The sequence below is a fragment of the Petaurus breviceps genome, unplaced genomic scaffold (assembly GCF_028583685.1).
Source record: "Petaurus breviceps papuanus isolate PSGF00001 unplaced genomic scaffold, PetGlider_PUasm1.0 99, whole genome shotgun sequence".
Classification (NCBI taxonomy): domain Eukaryota; kingdom Metazoa; phylum Chordata; class Mammalia; order Diprotodontia; family Petauridae; genus Petaurus; species Petaurus breviceps.
Window position 1 is genome coordinate 25,038,316 of NW_027187465.1, and position 14,459 is coordinate 25,052,774.

The 14,459-nt window shown below is 43.2% G+C and overlaps 1 protein-coding gene across 1 annotated transcript in view; it reads right to left on the reverse strand.

Moving 5' to 3' along the window:
* Positions 1 to 14,232, reverse strand: part of VPS37B (VPS37B subunit of ESCRT-I) — a 22,837-nt gene extending 8,605 nt beyond the window's left edge. The window contains exons 1-2 of the mRNA XM_069081603.1: positions 14,093 to 14,232; positions 13,460 to 13,907 (exon numbers count right to left, since the gene is read on the reverse strand). Of these exons, the coding sequence (XP_068937704.1) occupies positions 13,460 to 13,907; positions 14,093 to 14,232 (588 nt within the window). The remainder of the gene's footprint in view (positions 1 to 13,459; positions 13,908 to 14,092) is intronic.
* Positions 14,233 to 14,459: the final 227 nt, after the last annotated feature.

A 14,459-nucleotide genomic window follows, 5' to 3' on the forward strand; every position in this document is an offset into this window, starting at 1 on the left:
GACAGTGAGAGAGAGAGAAGACAGAGACAGAGAGACAGAAACAGAGAAGAGAGATTGGAGAGGGAGAGAGAGGAGAAATAGAGGAGAGACAGAGAGAGAAGAGAGACAGAGAGATTGGAGAGAGATTGAAAAGGGAGAGAGAGGAGAGAGGAAAGAGACAGAGAGAGAGGAGAGGAAACAGAGGGAGAGAGAGAGGAGAGAGACAGAGAAGAGAAATTGGAGAGAGATTGAAGAGGGAGAGAGGGATGGAGGGAAAGAAAGAGACAGAGGAGAGAGAGAGAGGAGGAAGAGAGAGGAGAGAGAGAGGGAGGGGAAAAAGGAGAGAGAGGAGAGAGCAAGCGAGCATGTGAGTTACTCCTGACAGGACTAAACTTCAGAAAACATTAGTCATCACAATGTTTGTATTTAAACGAAGAAGCAGCACGACAGTTGCCTCATTTGTTCTGGACAATTTTTAAGTCCCCCATTTTGAGTTGTCTACTATCACCAGCAAAGACTGGTGAACAGTACGGCTACACTATACTAATCTGACTTTCATGAATGTGTCTCGATTTTCTCTTCTGTAAATCAGGGTTTATATGTCACTAGACAATTGTGAGGCCAAAGTTTTCACCAAAGTTTTTTGGGACACCATGTGTTTTTAGTGACAATAAAGTACTTTTAAATCATAATATCGAAGTTAAACAAAAGATGCTTCTATCTCTAGCCTATACTAAAGGAAAACCAAGAGACCAGCTCTTTCCTAAACTGTTATCTCCACCCGCACTGAGTACAATAAGTACTTCTTATGTTTGCTCAGTGATTATTAATATCCTATATTAATGGTTGCTATTAATAAAAACAGTCATGATGTCTAATGAGAAACCATGCTGCACTCCCATAAGGAGAGCGCAGCCTTTGCTTTGAAGTGGAAGAAAAACAAAAAGTAATTTTGATTCTGATCATAATTGCAGCTAATTCTAAACAAAACTACTAAAGAGACAGCAGCATTATTGCAGAGTAACACTGAACTGCACTGGATGTCTAGGAAATGAAAGCTGCAATCCTTTAGTAAAAAATTCTCAGATGTAATTTCAAAGATTTATGAAGACAAACAAATGATCTGAAGACATGACTCATGCATGTTATTGTCTTTTTTTAACAATATGCTAAAAATGACTAAATTATGTTATACTCCATTAGTGTACTTTCCTTTCTCAAAGCATAAGCTTTGAATCATGCCAATCACTAACTAAAGCTTGTCTTGACAACTAAAATGACTAAAATAAAACAATTATTTTAAGTGCATATGTGAACAATAACCTGGATTCTGAAACAATGTCTGAACTACAAAAGTTGAAGTCACTAATCCATGAACATAACAGGTCTGAAGGGTTAGGTTATGAGAGGAGAGGGGAGCGGAGGGAAGGGGAGAGGAGAGGGGAGGGGAGAAGAGGGGAGAAGGGGGGAGAGGGGAGCGGAGGGAAGGGGGGAGGAGAGGGGGGGGGAGAAGGGGGGAGAGGGGGGGGGAGGGGAGGGAAGGGGAGGGACAGAGACAAAGAGAGAGAGACAGAGAGGCAGAGACAGGGGGAGAGAGAGAGGCTAGAGTTGACAGTAACAATCACAGCCAAAGGAATGGGCTGGTGGGTCCCATCCAGTCGAGGTTTTGAAAGCAAGCTGGGGGACGACCACTTGTCAGATATAAAGGGAGATTTCTTATCCATCTATCTGGATTGGATTAAATGGCCTGTGAGATCCTTTCCAACTGAGATTCCGATTCCTGATTCTGTAAGCACCAAGCCAACACAGGCTCCAATTACTTCAATTCCAATTCCTACATAGGTCTTACTGGAAAAAAACCCAACGATTTTTGGCTGGATTGTTCGACATGTTTAGATCAATAACAGTATTTAAAACCCAGCCTTGTAAAAATGTCCCAAAATATAGCAAATTCGTGGGCTGTGTGAAACCATCTCCGAGGATACAGCCTACTTGTAAAAGGAAATTTACCAGCTGCTTATCAAGAGTTCAAGGCGGACAGCCTCCTCAACAAACATAAAAATTCATTACCTTATAAACCAATATATAGATTAACAAAAGCCAAAAACTGATGCATTTCGTAGAAGAAAGCCCAATTCTCTCTGCTGAGATTAATGAGAAAAATTAACAAATGGTGGTGAGATTTAAGTTGACACAATCTCTTCCATGTGGAACTGATCTGAATGTGAAAAATCAGTATACCATTACCATCATATAAAAGAGATGCTTGAAGAACAAATGACCTAGTCTTCAAAATGGGAGGATGAGAAAAATCAAGAAATAGAACCAGGACAATCAATCTGATGGCTCTTAGATGTGATAATAATCATTCTCATTTTTATAAGATGAACATCAAAAACCCTATGTCTTTGGTAAATATTTGGTCAAAGTAAATGCCAACAATGGCCTGTTCCATCCTCTCCCTACTGAACCATTTCCAGGCAGCAGACCCCAAAACTGGTCAGAATTAGTTTTTGTGTTTGGGGGTTTTTAAATTTTATTCTTATTCTGAACTTTTCAAACACAAAAAGAAAATGAACATTTCCAAAAACAAATATGGACACAAAGATTACATGTGTGAAACCACTCATGTACATACAGCTTACTTTTCTAAAAAGTACATTATTTTTAAGTGTCATTGTATATTAAACAATATATTAATAGATTACTTTCAAAACTGTCTTGCTTGTCTGTTTCCTTCTGAACTTGCTTTTGAAACTTTTTTAATGCATCAAAGGCCATCCTTTTTTTTTCTTTTCTTTTGGCATCTCTATCATTGGCCCTCTTCTCTTTCCATAACTGCACACCCCCCCCGAGGAAAAACAATCTTTGTCATAAATAAGCAGTCAAGCAAAACGAATCCATACATCCACCATGTCCAAAAATATGTCTTGCTCTGCACCCTGATTTGACCAATGCTTGTGTAAGAAAGAGACCAGCACGCTTTCTCATCAGCCCTTGGGAGTTGGAGCTGGTCATGGCACTGACCAAAGTTAATAATAGAAATTAAAATCAACAGGGAATCAGGAACTGTGGGCAGGAAGGTGGGAATTAAGAAGGAGACATCAGTCATAAACTATCACTATTAATTCAATGTCACTTAAGAGAAAAGAAATGATATCCAATCTCTGCTCCTTACTTCTTGGGTGATCTGGGGTTAAGTCATGTTTCCTCATGTGGAAAGTTAGAGGGCTAGACTTGATCCCAAATCTCTTCAAGCTCAAAATCTACTTCCTAGGATCCCCACTAGACTATAAACTCCATGAGGGCAGGGACAATGTAATTCATCTTTAGAAACCACTCAAGAGCTTAATATGAGGAAGGCCCTCCTTGTAATTAAGCCCTGAAAGAGTATCCTCCCCCACCCCCACATTAAGACAATAACACAGACAGAAAGACACACACGGTACTCAATATATACTGCTGATCTGAATTAAATAGAAAGGAAATGACTAAAAATTGAAAATTGATCTTTTGACAGCTACAAATAAGCAAATACTTATAAGCAGGTTGATTCTAGATTTAAATTTACTAAGAATCTAGAGCTTTGAGTAGTTTTGCTTTATGTTCTAAAAAAAAGCACACACTAAAGCAAATTTTTAACACAGGGCTAAAGAATTCAGCTTAACTCAAGAGAAATTCATATTCACAAGACTAATGTTAATGGACATTCAGTACAAGTAATAAAGTATCATTTAGTCTATAGGTCTACTTTATTCGAACTCCAGAGTACATGAAGCAGAAAAAGAGCAGTCCTAGAGGAATCAGGAAGCCTAGTTATCCCAACTAACTTTTATAGAAATAACATAACCCAGCACCATTAGGGAACAAAGGGGTTAAAAGGCAAATTTTTACAAAAGAATATTTTGGACAGAAACCTTTCTAAAATGTGTCATATTCCCTTTTCTGCTTATAGTGAAACATATTAAGCATAATTAATAAAATTCCTTAATTCATGCTCAAAAGTCTCCAAAGTATCTTTTGACTTCTTTCTCTCCCATTAACCCACCGCATCTAATCAACAGTTAAGTCTTATGTGCCAATTCTATCCCCACCCTCGTCCTGGCCTTCTCCCCTTTCTAACTCATCCACACTGCTGCCTTCTTAACACCCCACGTCTAACCATGATGGTCCCCAGTGCTAAACATCCCTCAGCAGCATTCCATGATTTACACAATAAATTAATCAATGACTCAACATTGAACTAAGTCCTTACTGTGGACCAGGCACAGTACTAAGTACTAGGGCTACAAAGAAAAAGCAAAAGCAGTTCCTGCCCTCAAGGAGCTTACATTATAATGGGGGAGATACGTACATAAATGGGTACATAAACATATATGTATACAAACACAGCAGAAGAAAGGTAGCATTACAGACCAAGGCCAGCCTCCTGCATCAGGCTGCAGGTGGAGCTTAAGCTGAGTCCTGAAGGAAGCCAGAGGCAGAAGTGGGAGAACATTTCAGACATGGATGCCAGTGAAAAGGCACTCAGACAAGAGATGAAGTGTCCAATGCATGAGAAGTGGCAAGTAGGTGCCCATGGCTAGACTACAGATTACAAGGAAAGGATTAAGGTATAAAGAGACTGAAAAGACAGGAAGGGGTTGGGTTGCGAACAGCTTTAAATGCCCAACTGAACAGTCCATATCTGTTCATAGTCATAGGGAGCCACAAGAGTCTACTGAATTGGCAGGGAAGTCCTGTCTTGTTGGCAGCAATGGGGAGGATAAATTAAGAGTGGGGAGAGGTTTGAGGTAGGCAGTCAATTAGAAGGCTACTGTAACAGTCCAGACAAACGATGAAGAAAGTCTGAACCAAGGCGATGGCTGTCTAAGTGAAGAGGAGACGTTCCAGAGACACTATGGAGACTTAGCAGTAGCTGGGGTGACGGTGAGTGAGAAATCAAGGGTAACACTGAGGGGTTAACCTAGATGACTGGAAGGATGAGGGTGCCCTTGATAGCAACAGGAAAATTTAGAAGGGGGAGGGTTGGGGGAAAAGAATGACTTCCATTTTGGACTTGAATTCGAGATGCTGACAGAATATCCAGTTCAAAATGTCCAACAGGCAGTTGATGATGTGGGACTAGAGCTCAGGAGAGAAACTAGGGTCAGATACACACTGTACCTCTGGACATCACCTTGATGGGAGCTGATGAGCTCTACATGAAGAAAATGTAGAATAGAGCCTTTGGGGGCACTCAGTGAGTATAATATCGATTCAGAGCCAGCAAATGAGACTCAGAAGGAATGATCAGAGAGAGCAGAGGGATGAAAACCTAGAAAGGCCACAAGTCTACAGCGTCAACTTTTACAGAAAGGTCAAGAAAGATGAGGGATGAAAAAAGGTCATCAGATTTAGCAACTAAAAAGATCCTTGGTCACTCTGGTAAGAGAAGTTTTAGTTGAGTGGTAAGGTTGGAAGACAGACCTCAAAGAAGAAAGGAAGTGGAGGCACCTAAGTGTAGATGGCTATTTCAAGATGTTTCACTGAGAAAGGAAGGAGAAGAGAATGAGAACTGACATGGTAGGATCTAGTGAGACATTCTAAAGGACGTTGGAGACGGGCCTATTTGTAAATAGCAGGGAAGGGTCTACTAAAGATGGAGGGACTGAAGATTAAAAAGAGAGTGGGGTCATAGGCCAAGATAAGGTCAAAATGAGGACAGGACTTAGATATAAAGGGTTGTACTCTGAGCAAACTCGAGAAGCATGGAATCTAGAGAGAAGGGAAGAATGTATGACCAAACATGAGACAGAGGCATTACAGGACAGAAAATGGATAATTGTGATTACATTTAAAAGATTTTGCACAAACAAAACCAATGTAATCAAGAGTAGAAGGTAAGCAGAAAACTAGGGGGGAAATTCTTACAGCAGGTTTCTCTGCTAAAGGATTCATTTCTCAAATATATAGAGAACTGAGGCGTGTTTATAAGAATAGGAGTCATTCCCCAATTAATAAATGGTCAAAGGATATAAAAAGGCAGTTTTCAGATGAAAAAAAATCAATATACCTATAGTCATATGAAAAAATGTTCTAAATCACTACTGATTAGAGAAATGCAAATTTATAAAAGTCTGAGGTACCACCTCACACCTATCAGATTGGCTAAGACATCCTTTGTCCTTCCTTCTCAGAAGAGGACAAGACATCAGGAAAATGACACTGTGAATTGGATTTAAGTGAGGGGAGGGCTGTGTGAGGTCACCAGCTTCACTTTCTCCTCTGAAGCCATTTGGGTCCAGTGGCAAGATACAGATCAGGATGACTAGAGATGGCCCCTGGCTAAGATGACAGAAAAGGAAAATGACCAATGTTGGAGGGGATGTGGGAAAATTGGGATACTAATGCACTGTCAGTGGAGTTGTGAACTGATCCAACCATTCTGGATGACAATTTCAAACCACACCCAAGGGTCTACAAAACTGCATATACCTTTTGCCCCAACAATACCACTACTGGGTCTATATCCCAAAGAGATTTAAAAAAAAAAAAAGGGAAAAGGATCTATGTGTACAAAAATATTTAGCGCAGCTGTTTTTGTGGTGGCAAAGAATTGGAAACTGAGGTGATGTCCATCAACTGAGGAACATCTGAACAAGCTGTGGTATATGATGGTGATGAAATACTATTAGTGATATAAGAAATGATGAGCAGGATGCTTTCAGAAAAACCTGGAAAGACTTCCATGAGCTGATGCAAAGTGAGGTGCGCAGAACCAGGACATTGTACAGAATAAGAACGATGGTGTGTGATGATCAACTGTGGATGACTTAGCTATTCTCAGTAACACAAAGAACCAAAGCCATTGCAAAAGACTTACAATGAAAAGTGCTATCCACCCCTAAAGAAATAACTGATAGAGTCTGAATGCAGATCAAAGCATACTATTTTTTACTTTATTTTTTGGTCTGTGTTTTCTTTTACAACATGACTAATGTGGAAAGATATTTTGCACTGACTCCACATTTATAACCTCTTTCAAATTGCTTGCTTTCTCAATGAAGCCAGGGAGAAGAATGAGAGAATTTGGAACTCAAAATTTTTTAAAATGAATGATAAAAATTGTTTTCATAATTGGAAAATAAAATTTTAAAAAAGACAGTGGGGGGTGGGGTGGGGCACAGCTAGGTGGCCCAGTGAACAGAGCAACATGCCCTGGAGTCAGGAAGACCTGAGTACAACTCCAGCCTCAGGCACTTAAAACACTTACCAGCCGGGTGACCTTGGGCAAGTCACTTAACCCCAATTGCCCAGCATTACCCCCTCCAAAAAAAAAAGGAAAAAAAGGAGAAAAAAAGACAGTGGGGGCAATCTGCTAGTGAAGATAAGAGATGAGATTAAAGGCTCAAATATATAGAGGCACTGGCTTTGTCAAGATGGACCACCTATTCATGAGACAGAAGTTAAACAGGAAATAATAATGTCAAGAGGGTTCTGAGATGAAAAGAGGGAACTCTCAAGTCAATGGCCTCAGTTTTTTTCAAATAAAATGAACTTAACCTGGAATTAAAGACATTCATGTTTCCCCAATCTTGTTTCTTACTTTCCTTCCACACATTTTATATTCTGATAAGGACTTTGCCCTCTCCTACCATTTTGCATTTTAAGCAGGCTAGGAATATACTTCCTTCACCAAATCCCAGTTGAGATCCTTCTCTCTTCCTTCAATGACCTCAGATACTAAACTGCCACATGAAGACTTCCATCCCCCTCCCACAAGGGATCTATCTCTTCCTCCTCAAAAGTCTTAGAATTTTTGCGCAAAGGAGCAATCTAGTCCAGGGGCGGGGAAACTGCTGCCTCACCAGATATGGCCTTCTAGGTCCTTGGGTGCAGCCTTTTGACTGAGTCCAAGTTTTACAGAACAAATCATTTTTACTAAGTAGATTCCTTCTACGAAGTTTGAATTCAGTCCAAGGGTCACACCTGAAGATCTTAGAAAGCCACTCAAGGCGCCAGGTTCCCCACCCTAGGTAGTGGATCTCATATCAAAGTTTCTTAGTATATGTGTCATAACTATTCCACTCCACCACCCACCCCTAGTTAGACTGCAAGCTCGTTGTGTTCAAAAACTATTCAACAAAAACCACTTTTCAATTAAGCACCAAGTTTAAGGCAAAGGAGATGAAAAGCAGGATTTATTTTTCAGTTCTTATGCAGCTTTTAGGGCAGGCAGATGATAGTGTAGTAGATAGTAGTAGATAGTGTCTGGCCTGAAGTCAGAAAGATTCATCTGCCTGAGTTCAAATCAGGCTTCAGACACTTAGTACCTGTGACCCTGGGCAAGTCATTCAAGCCTTTTTGCCTCAGTTTCCTCATCTGCCAAATGAGCTGGAGAAGGAAATGGCAAACCACTCCAGTATCTCTGTCAAGAAAACTCCAAATGGGGTCATGAAGAGTTGGACAGGACTAAAAGACTGAACTGCAACAAAGCAGTTTTTCACAATATTTCTGTTTCTATAAAGTGCCTTAGATATAGCAGGTGTTTAAAAATGTTTACTGAATTGAAGACTGCCTAAATAACTGATTTCTGGTTAAGTGATAAATTATATTAAGAAATCATAGTTTAAAATAAAATCTATTTGATCAACTTTTGAATGTCTTTTAACCTTTACTAAACAAACTGGTCAGCCAAGATAAAAATATACCTTATTCTTCTATAAGAAAATGTCCCTAAACCCTTTCTTAGATCACACACTATAATATAAAGCAACCTACTAAGTGCTCAATAAATGCTTGTTGATTAACAAGAGCTTACTGGGACAGCAAGGTGGCTCAGTGAAGAAGGAAATAGAGCACTGGCCCTGGAGTCAGGAGGACTCCACACCTGATCATGCTGTGTGACCCAGGGCAAGTAAGTCACTTAACCCCAATTTCCTTGCCTTCACCCCTAAAAAACAAACAACCAAGAGCTTACGTATGTACGTAAACATTAAAAATTACCTGTATTCTATATATCAATGGACAAGATGATATCTACCAAAATGACAACCCCAAAACCCAGCAACTATTAAACCAAAGAAAATGAACTACAAAAAGCTTCTAAGAATTTTAAGTTTTACTCACGCATGACAGTAACTGGGTAAGTGACCACTAAAATTACACATGGACAGTTAAAAGTATTTCTGCAAAATGAGTATTATATACAGTACTAATTCCTATAACAAGGTTCTGCTGCAAAGACCATAACAAAATTGCATTGCTATAAAATAACTTGAAACAAGATTCCATCAAGTGGATTGGGACATAATTACTGTATATACACTTTAGTAACATAGCCATAGTTCTGTCTAAAGTACTCTCCTGAATATTTTACATAGTTAATAAGTGCTAAAAGAATAGTATGAGGGGCAGCTAGGTGGCGCAGTGAATAGACCACCAGCCCTGGAGTCAGGAGGACCTGATTTCAAATCCGGCCTCAGACACCTAACACAAAAACTAGCTATGTGACCTTGGACAAGTCACTTAACTCCATTTGCCCCTCTAAAAAAAAAAAAAAAGAATAGTATGAAAGGATGTTAAGTTGTCTGTAAAATAAGGTCCTCTTTTGGGAGAGCAGCCAGGATAAAAAGTCAACTTTCGGTTTTATTGAGAGCGAAACAGTATAAAAGACATCAAGCTTACATGCATGGCTGGACAAAAGAGAAGGCCAATGACAGACATATCGGATGGAGGGCAGGATGACATCAGGCCACTCCCGCAGAATGTGCCCCTAGTGTCTCAGGTAGACTCAGACATAAAGTCCCGATCACACAGAAAGAAAAAGCAGAGGTGACTTGTGATGTAGCATCAGTGGAGGAAATACACATGAAGCGGGAAAAAACTATTCTAGAACTGTAAAACAATATAAAGAAACAAAATTCAGCCCACAACTTTCTTCTATTCTGAGGCATCTACATACTTCCCAGGACTATACTGCAGCCATCATCCCAAGTCCCACCCAACCCCATGGGCACGACCTTTGGTGGACTCCATTCCTGGGACCTGGGCTATTGCTTTATCTTGTCTTGTCTCCAAACCACTTCGGTGCTTTTCTGAACCATACCTCCACTCTCCCACCCCCACCTTTTCCAGCTCCCCTTTTTGTGTTCTCTTTCCCCAATAGAAAGTAAGCTGCCGGAGGGCAGGGGCCATATTCTTGTTCGTTTTTGTTTTGCTAGCACTAATACAATACTAATTTATAGCAAGCACTCAATAAATGCTTTACCTATCTATTATAAGCGTGTCCCAAAGATCCTGGTGCAACTTTAAGCTATTTAAAACTGCACCAAGATCTTTAGGACACCCAGTATGAACCTCATCAATTTTAAAATTCTTTTAATAAGATCAAAAATATAAACAAATTGAATTTCAAAATGTTTTCTGGGACATTAAGGCAATTCTTTATTCAGGATTTTAAATATGAAACCTCAAGACTTAAACACAAAGGGTTATAGACTCCTAACTGTTTGAACAGGGTAGAAGCAATGATTAATTCCTAATGCTATTTCTACATTCCAACCAAGACTAAAGTCTGCATTCAAGCTAAATCTTAGAAAAACCAAGCTAGTTCAATAAGTGTTTGTATTTCAGTGCCAGGGATTTAAATTAAGGTACAGTCCTTTCAATGAGGCATTATGATTCATGCCATAGTTCTTCACCACTAGTCACCAATCACTCCAGAACATGCCTCCAGGAAATAGACCCCACAAGAGGGTGGAGCTTTTCTCATTTTCCACAAAGCAACCGGGTCTTCCAAACCCTGAACATGCTTCAGAGTGCATTTTCAACATGAAGTCCCCCTAGCAATAAGAAGAGAGATTAAGGATTGAATCCACAGTGAAGTCATTAATTTAACTATCAATCGGTGTTGCCTCTCAAAATTTAAATCCTTTTACTTAAGTGACCCAAGAGGCCAAATTTAGCTAAAGCAATCCCCTTTGTGAGACTACTCCTTTTAAGGGAGTACAGTCCAACAGGGTTAAGGCAACCAGATAGAGAAACATTCCTCTTCAATGTAAAAATAACCTTAAATAAAAATAAGTATTTTACATATGAGCCACCAACTTAGTTAATCCCCAATCATAAAATCACTAAGCATGTGACCCATTTGAGGATCTCACATGCCTGAATAAAGGGAAAGCTGAGATGACTTGGTGCCGGAGGAAATAATGATCTATATGGCAGTTAAGACATTTTTTAATAGTCTGTGCTCTATTACAACTCATTCACAATAATAAAAAACATGTTACTGAAGCATAATACCTAGTTGTCTTTAAACCTAATAAGGAATGCCTTCAAAACCTAGCCACATTTTCCACACACCACAAAATATCCCCTCAGGCTGGAAGAACCTTACTCTACAATTTAAAACATTTTTCTCGGCCAATTAAAAAGGAAAGCTTTTGGTCCCAGTTTAGAGATTCTATAAGGTCCTTTACTATCTCTTATTCTCTCAACTACAGCACTGGAGAATCACCTTGAAACCAATTCAAAGATAAAATGGGCATCTCTTGAGCTCAAGACATTTTTTAAAACTGCCCACATATTTCACGTAAAGGAATTCTTTTGTCTGGCCATGATGCACTCTTTCATTAACTTTAACATTAATTATCTCAGAAGACCAAGACGGCAATAAATTTCATGAAAACAACACACCCAACACTGACACAAGCAAAATTATGAAGCCCCAAAAATTCAGTTTCACGCAACTGTTCAGAAACATGCCACATATGACATGGGAAGAAACATGTACAGTATGACATACCACCTATGACACCATAATTAGGTGAGTTGACTAAGGTAGCCTGGCATCAACTTAAGGTTTCCTTGTTTTGGAAGTGCTACACCCTAAAAAGTAAACCATCACTGAGTAATTTAACAAGAACTCTGTGGCCTAACCAACTGCAATAAAGTCAGTTTTGAACACTTAAAGGAATCCTTGTCTGAAGGTCAACTTAAGTCAAAAAAGTAATAATACTATTAGGTCCTGTCTACACAATCACTTCTCCCTTCCTGCTCTTCAGGTCTTCAGTTCTTCAGGTCCATGGTTCTAGCCTACAAGTTATTTTTAAGAGCCTCAGAGTCAGTCAGAGGAACTGAACCTTTTTATGGTCTTTCTTCCCCAATGGAAAAGCTATTTTTGTTACCATGCCATGGACACAGTTACCCTGGTTCTCACTGAAGCAGTGTGATTACTTACAGCATACTGATTTGTAGGTATGTGTTACAACCCAAATAATAACTGTGATTTTATTATTAAACTTAAAAAGGCACCCAGCTGACAACCAACGATGGCTTTCACAACAAGTGGAGGGAACAAAAAGGAACCAAATCTTTTCTTCCTCTATGGATAAAACTCACACTGGGCGGGCAAAGGAACTGGTGGATGGATTATTATTTTTCAAAATGGGAAGTGCCGAGCCCGCCAAGGGGGTGAATTTCACTGGGAGCAGCGCGTCCTGTGCCAAGTCCCAGAGCCGTGAATACAAGGAGGGTATTAATGCAAGGGCCGATACCATCGCACTACAGTGGCCTCTCTGTAGTTTGGGACAATGATCCCTTGACGGTTCGCAGTGTTTCTCGATGTGTAGCCTAGACACAAGCCCCCTCTGGAAGGAGCTGTCTACCCGGGCTTCTGGAGAGGGATGGGGGGAAGGCGTGGGAAGGCTCAGCCTTCAGACAAAGGCGGCGGCGGGTGGGCCTGGGAGGGCTCCGGAAAGCGCCAGGCCACCTGTCCAGGGAGGGTCGGGAGGCGCCCCGCGCTCCACCCGTAAAGCAAACCACGGGGTATCCGGCAAGATAAGGGCAGATGGGGCCGGGCACCAGGGAGAGGAAGAGGGGATGGACCCCTCCCCCTCACCGTTCCCCTATCCCCCTCTATGTTTGCTACAATGTTACTTGCCCACCCTGAAAAGAAAAAAAGGGAGTACCCCCCCCCCCCGCAGGGCACCCACCTAAGCCCCTCGAAACCGGCACCCAGGTTGCTATGCAACCTCTTTGTGGGCAGCTCTGGGCACCCCCGGGGTTCTTTTTCTCCTCTGCTTTTCGCCCTTCTCTCCATTTCAGAAAACCCGCACAGCTGGAGTCCTACCCTCTCACCCCCCGAACCCCCGAACCCCTTATCCCAGACTCCCTCAGCTTCCCTCGACTGGCAAACTCACCACTTGGGAGCCTCTACCCGGCTCGACCCGTCACCCAAAACTTGTCCCCGGGGGCTCCCTCAGCGCCACCCCCGCCCACGCCTCTTCCTCCAGACTCCCCTGGGGTCCCCTCGAAACCTCCGCGGCCTCCTGAACCCCCACCCCCTGCTCCCCCAGGCCTCCCCTCTCTGGTCAGCCCTGCTCAGGCCTCAGGGAAGGCCCTCCAGCCCCTCGGGCGCCTCCCTTAACGCCCCTCGGGTGTCCCCCCAGCCCCCCTATCCCTCCGGCCGCCCCCGCCCCGGCCCCGCTCTTACCTCCTCCATCTCCTGCACCATGGTCGTCAGCTGCTCCTCGTCCTCCAGCAGCTCGTTCAGCTGCACCAGCGACAGCCCCGCCAAGCGGCCCGCGACCCCCGCCGCCCCCGGCCCGGGCCCCGCCGCCGCCATCGCCGCCATCGCCCGCCCCGGCCCGGCCCCGGCCCGGGCCCCGCCGCTTCCTCCGCCGCCGCCGCCGCCGCCGCCGCCCCGCTGCTCCGCTGCCCCGCCGCCGCCGCCGCCGCCGCCACCGCCTCCTGACCGCCGCCGCCCCCGCCGCTCTTTTCCTCCCTCGCTCCCTCTGCCCGCCCAGGCCCAGGCGTGCGCCCGCCCCCTCCCAGAGCCCCGCCCACCCTCTGCGGGCCCCGCCTCCAGTGACGTCACCGCGCTGCCTGGGGGAGGGGCTTCTCCCCACTCCCACCCGAAGCGCCGGGGGCCACCAGGATGGCTGGAGTGACGTCAGACGGAGAGCGTGATCCGCTCCCCCACTACCCGCACTAGGGACCCTGTAATGGAAACCCTTGGGTGGTAGTGACGTCATGAGGAGAGAGAGGGGATTCCCACCCAGGGGGTCATTGGAATAGGAGCTCCCTGGTCTTTAGTGACGTCAGAGAAAGAGAGCTGGATTCCCACCCAGGGTCACTGGAATGGGAGCCCCCGGTCTGTAGTGACGTCGGAGGGAGAGCAGGGTTCCCCATCCGCCTCCTCAGCTCTGAACTGGAATCCCTGGTCACGCGGTCACCTGCACTAGAGACCTTGGAGGAGGCGCCCATGGGCCGTGGTGACGTCAGAGGGAGAGTCAGTTTCATGAGCTCATAGATTTAGAGCTGGAAGAGACCTTGGAAGCCGTGGAGGTCAGCTTCCTCCTCTGAACATAAAAGGTCCTGGGAGAGGAAGTGATTTGCCTAAGGTCTCCCTGCTATTGGCGCAGAATTTGAATCCAGGTCCAGTGCTGTCTCCTCTACCATGGAGATATATGCAGTATATATGGAGATGATGG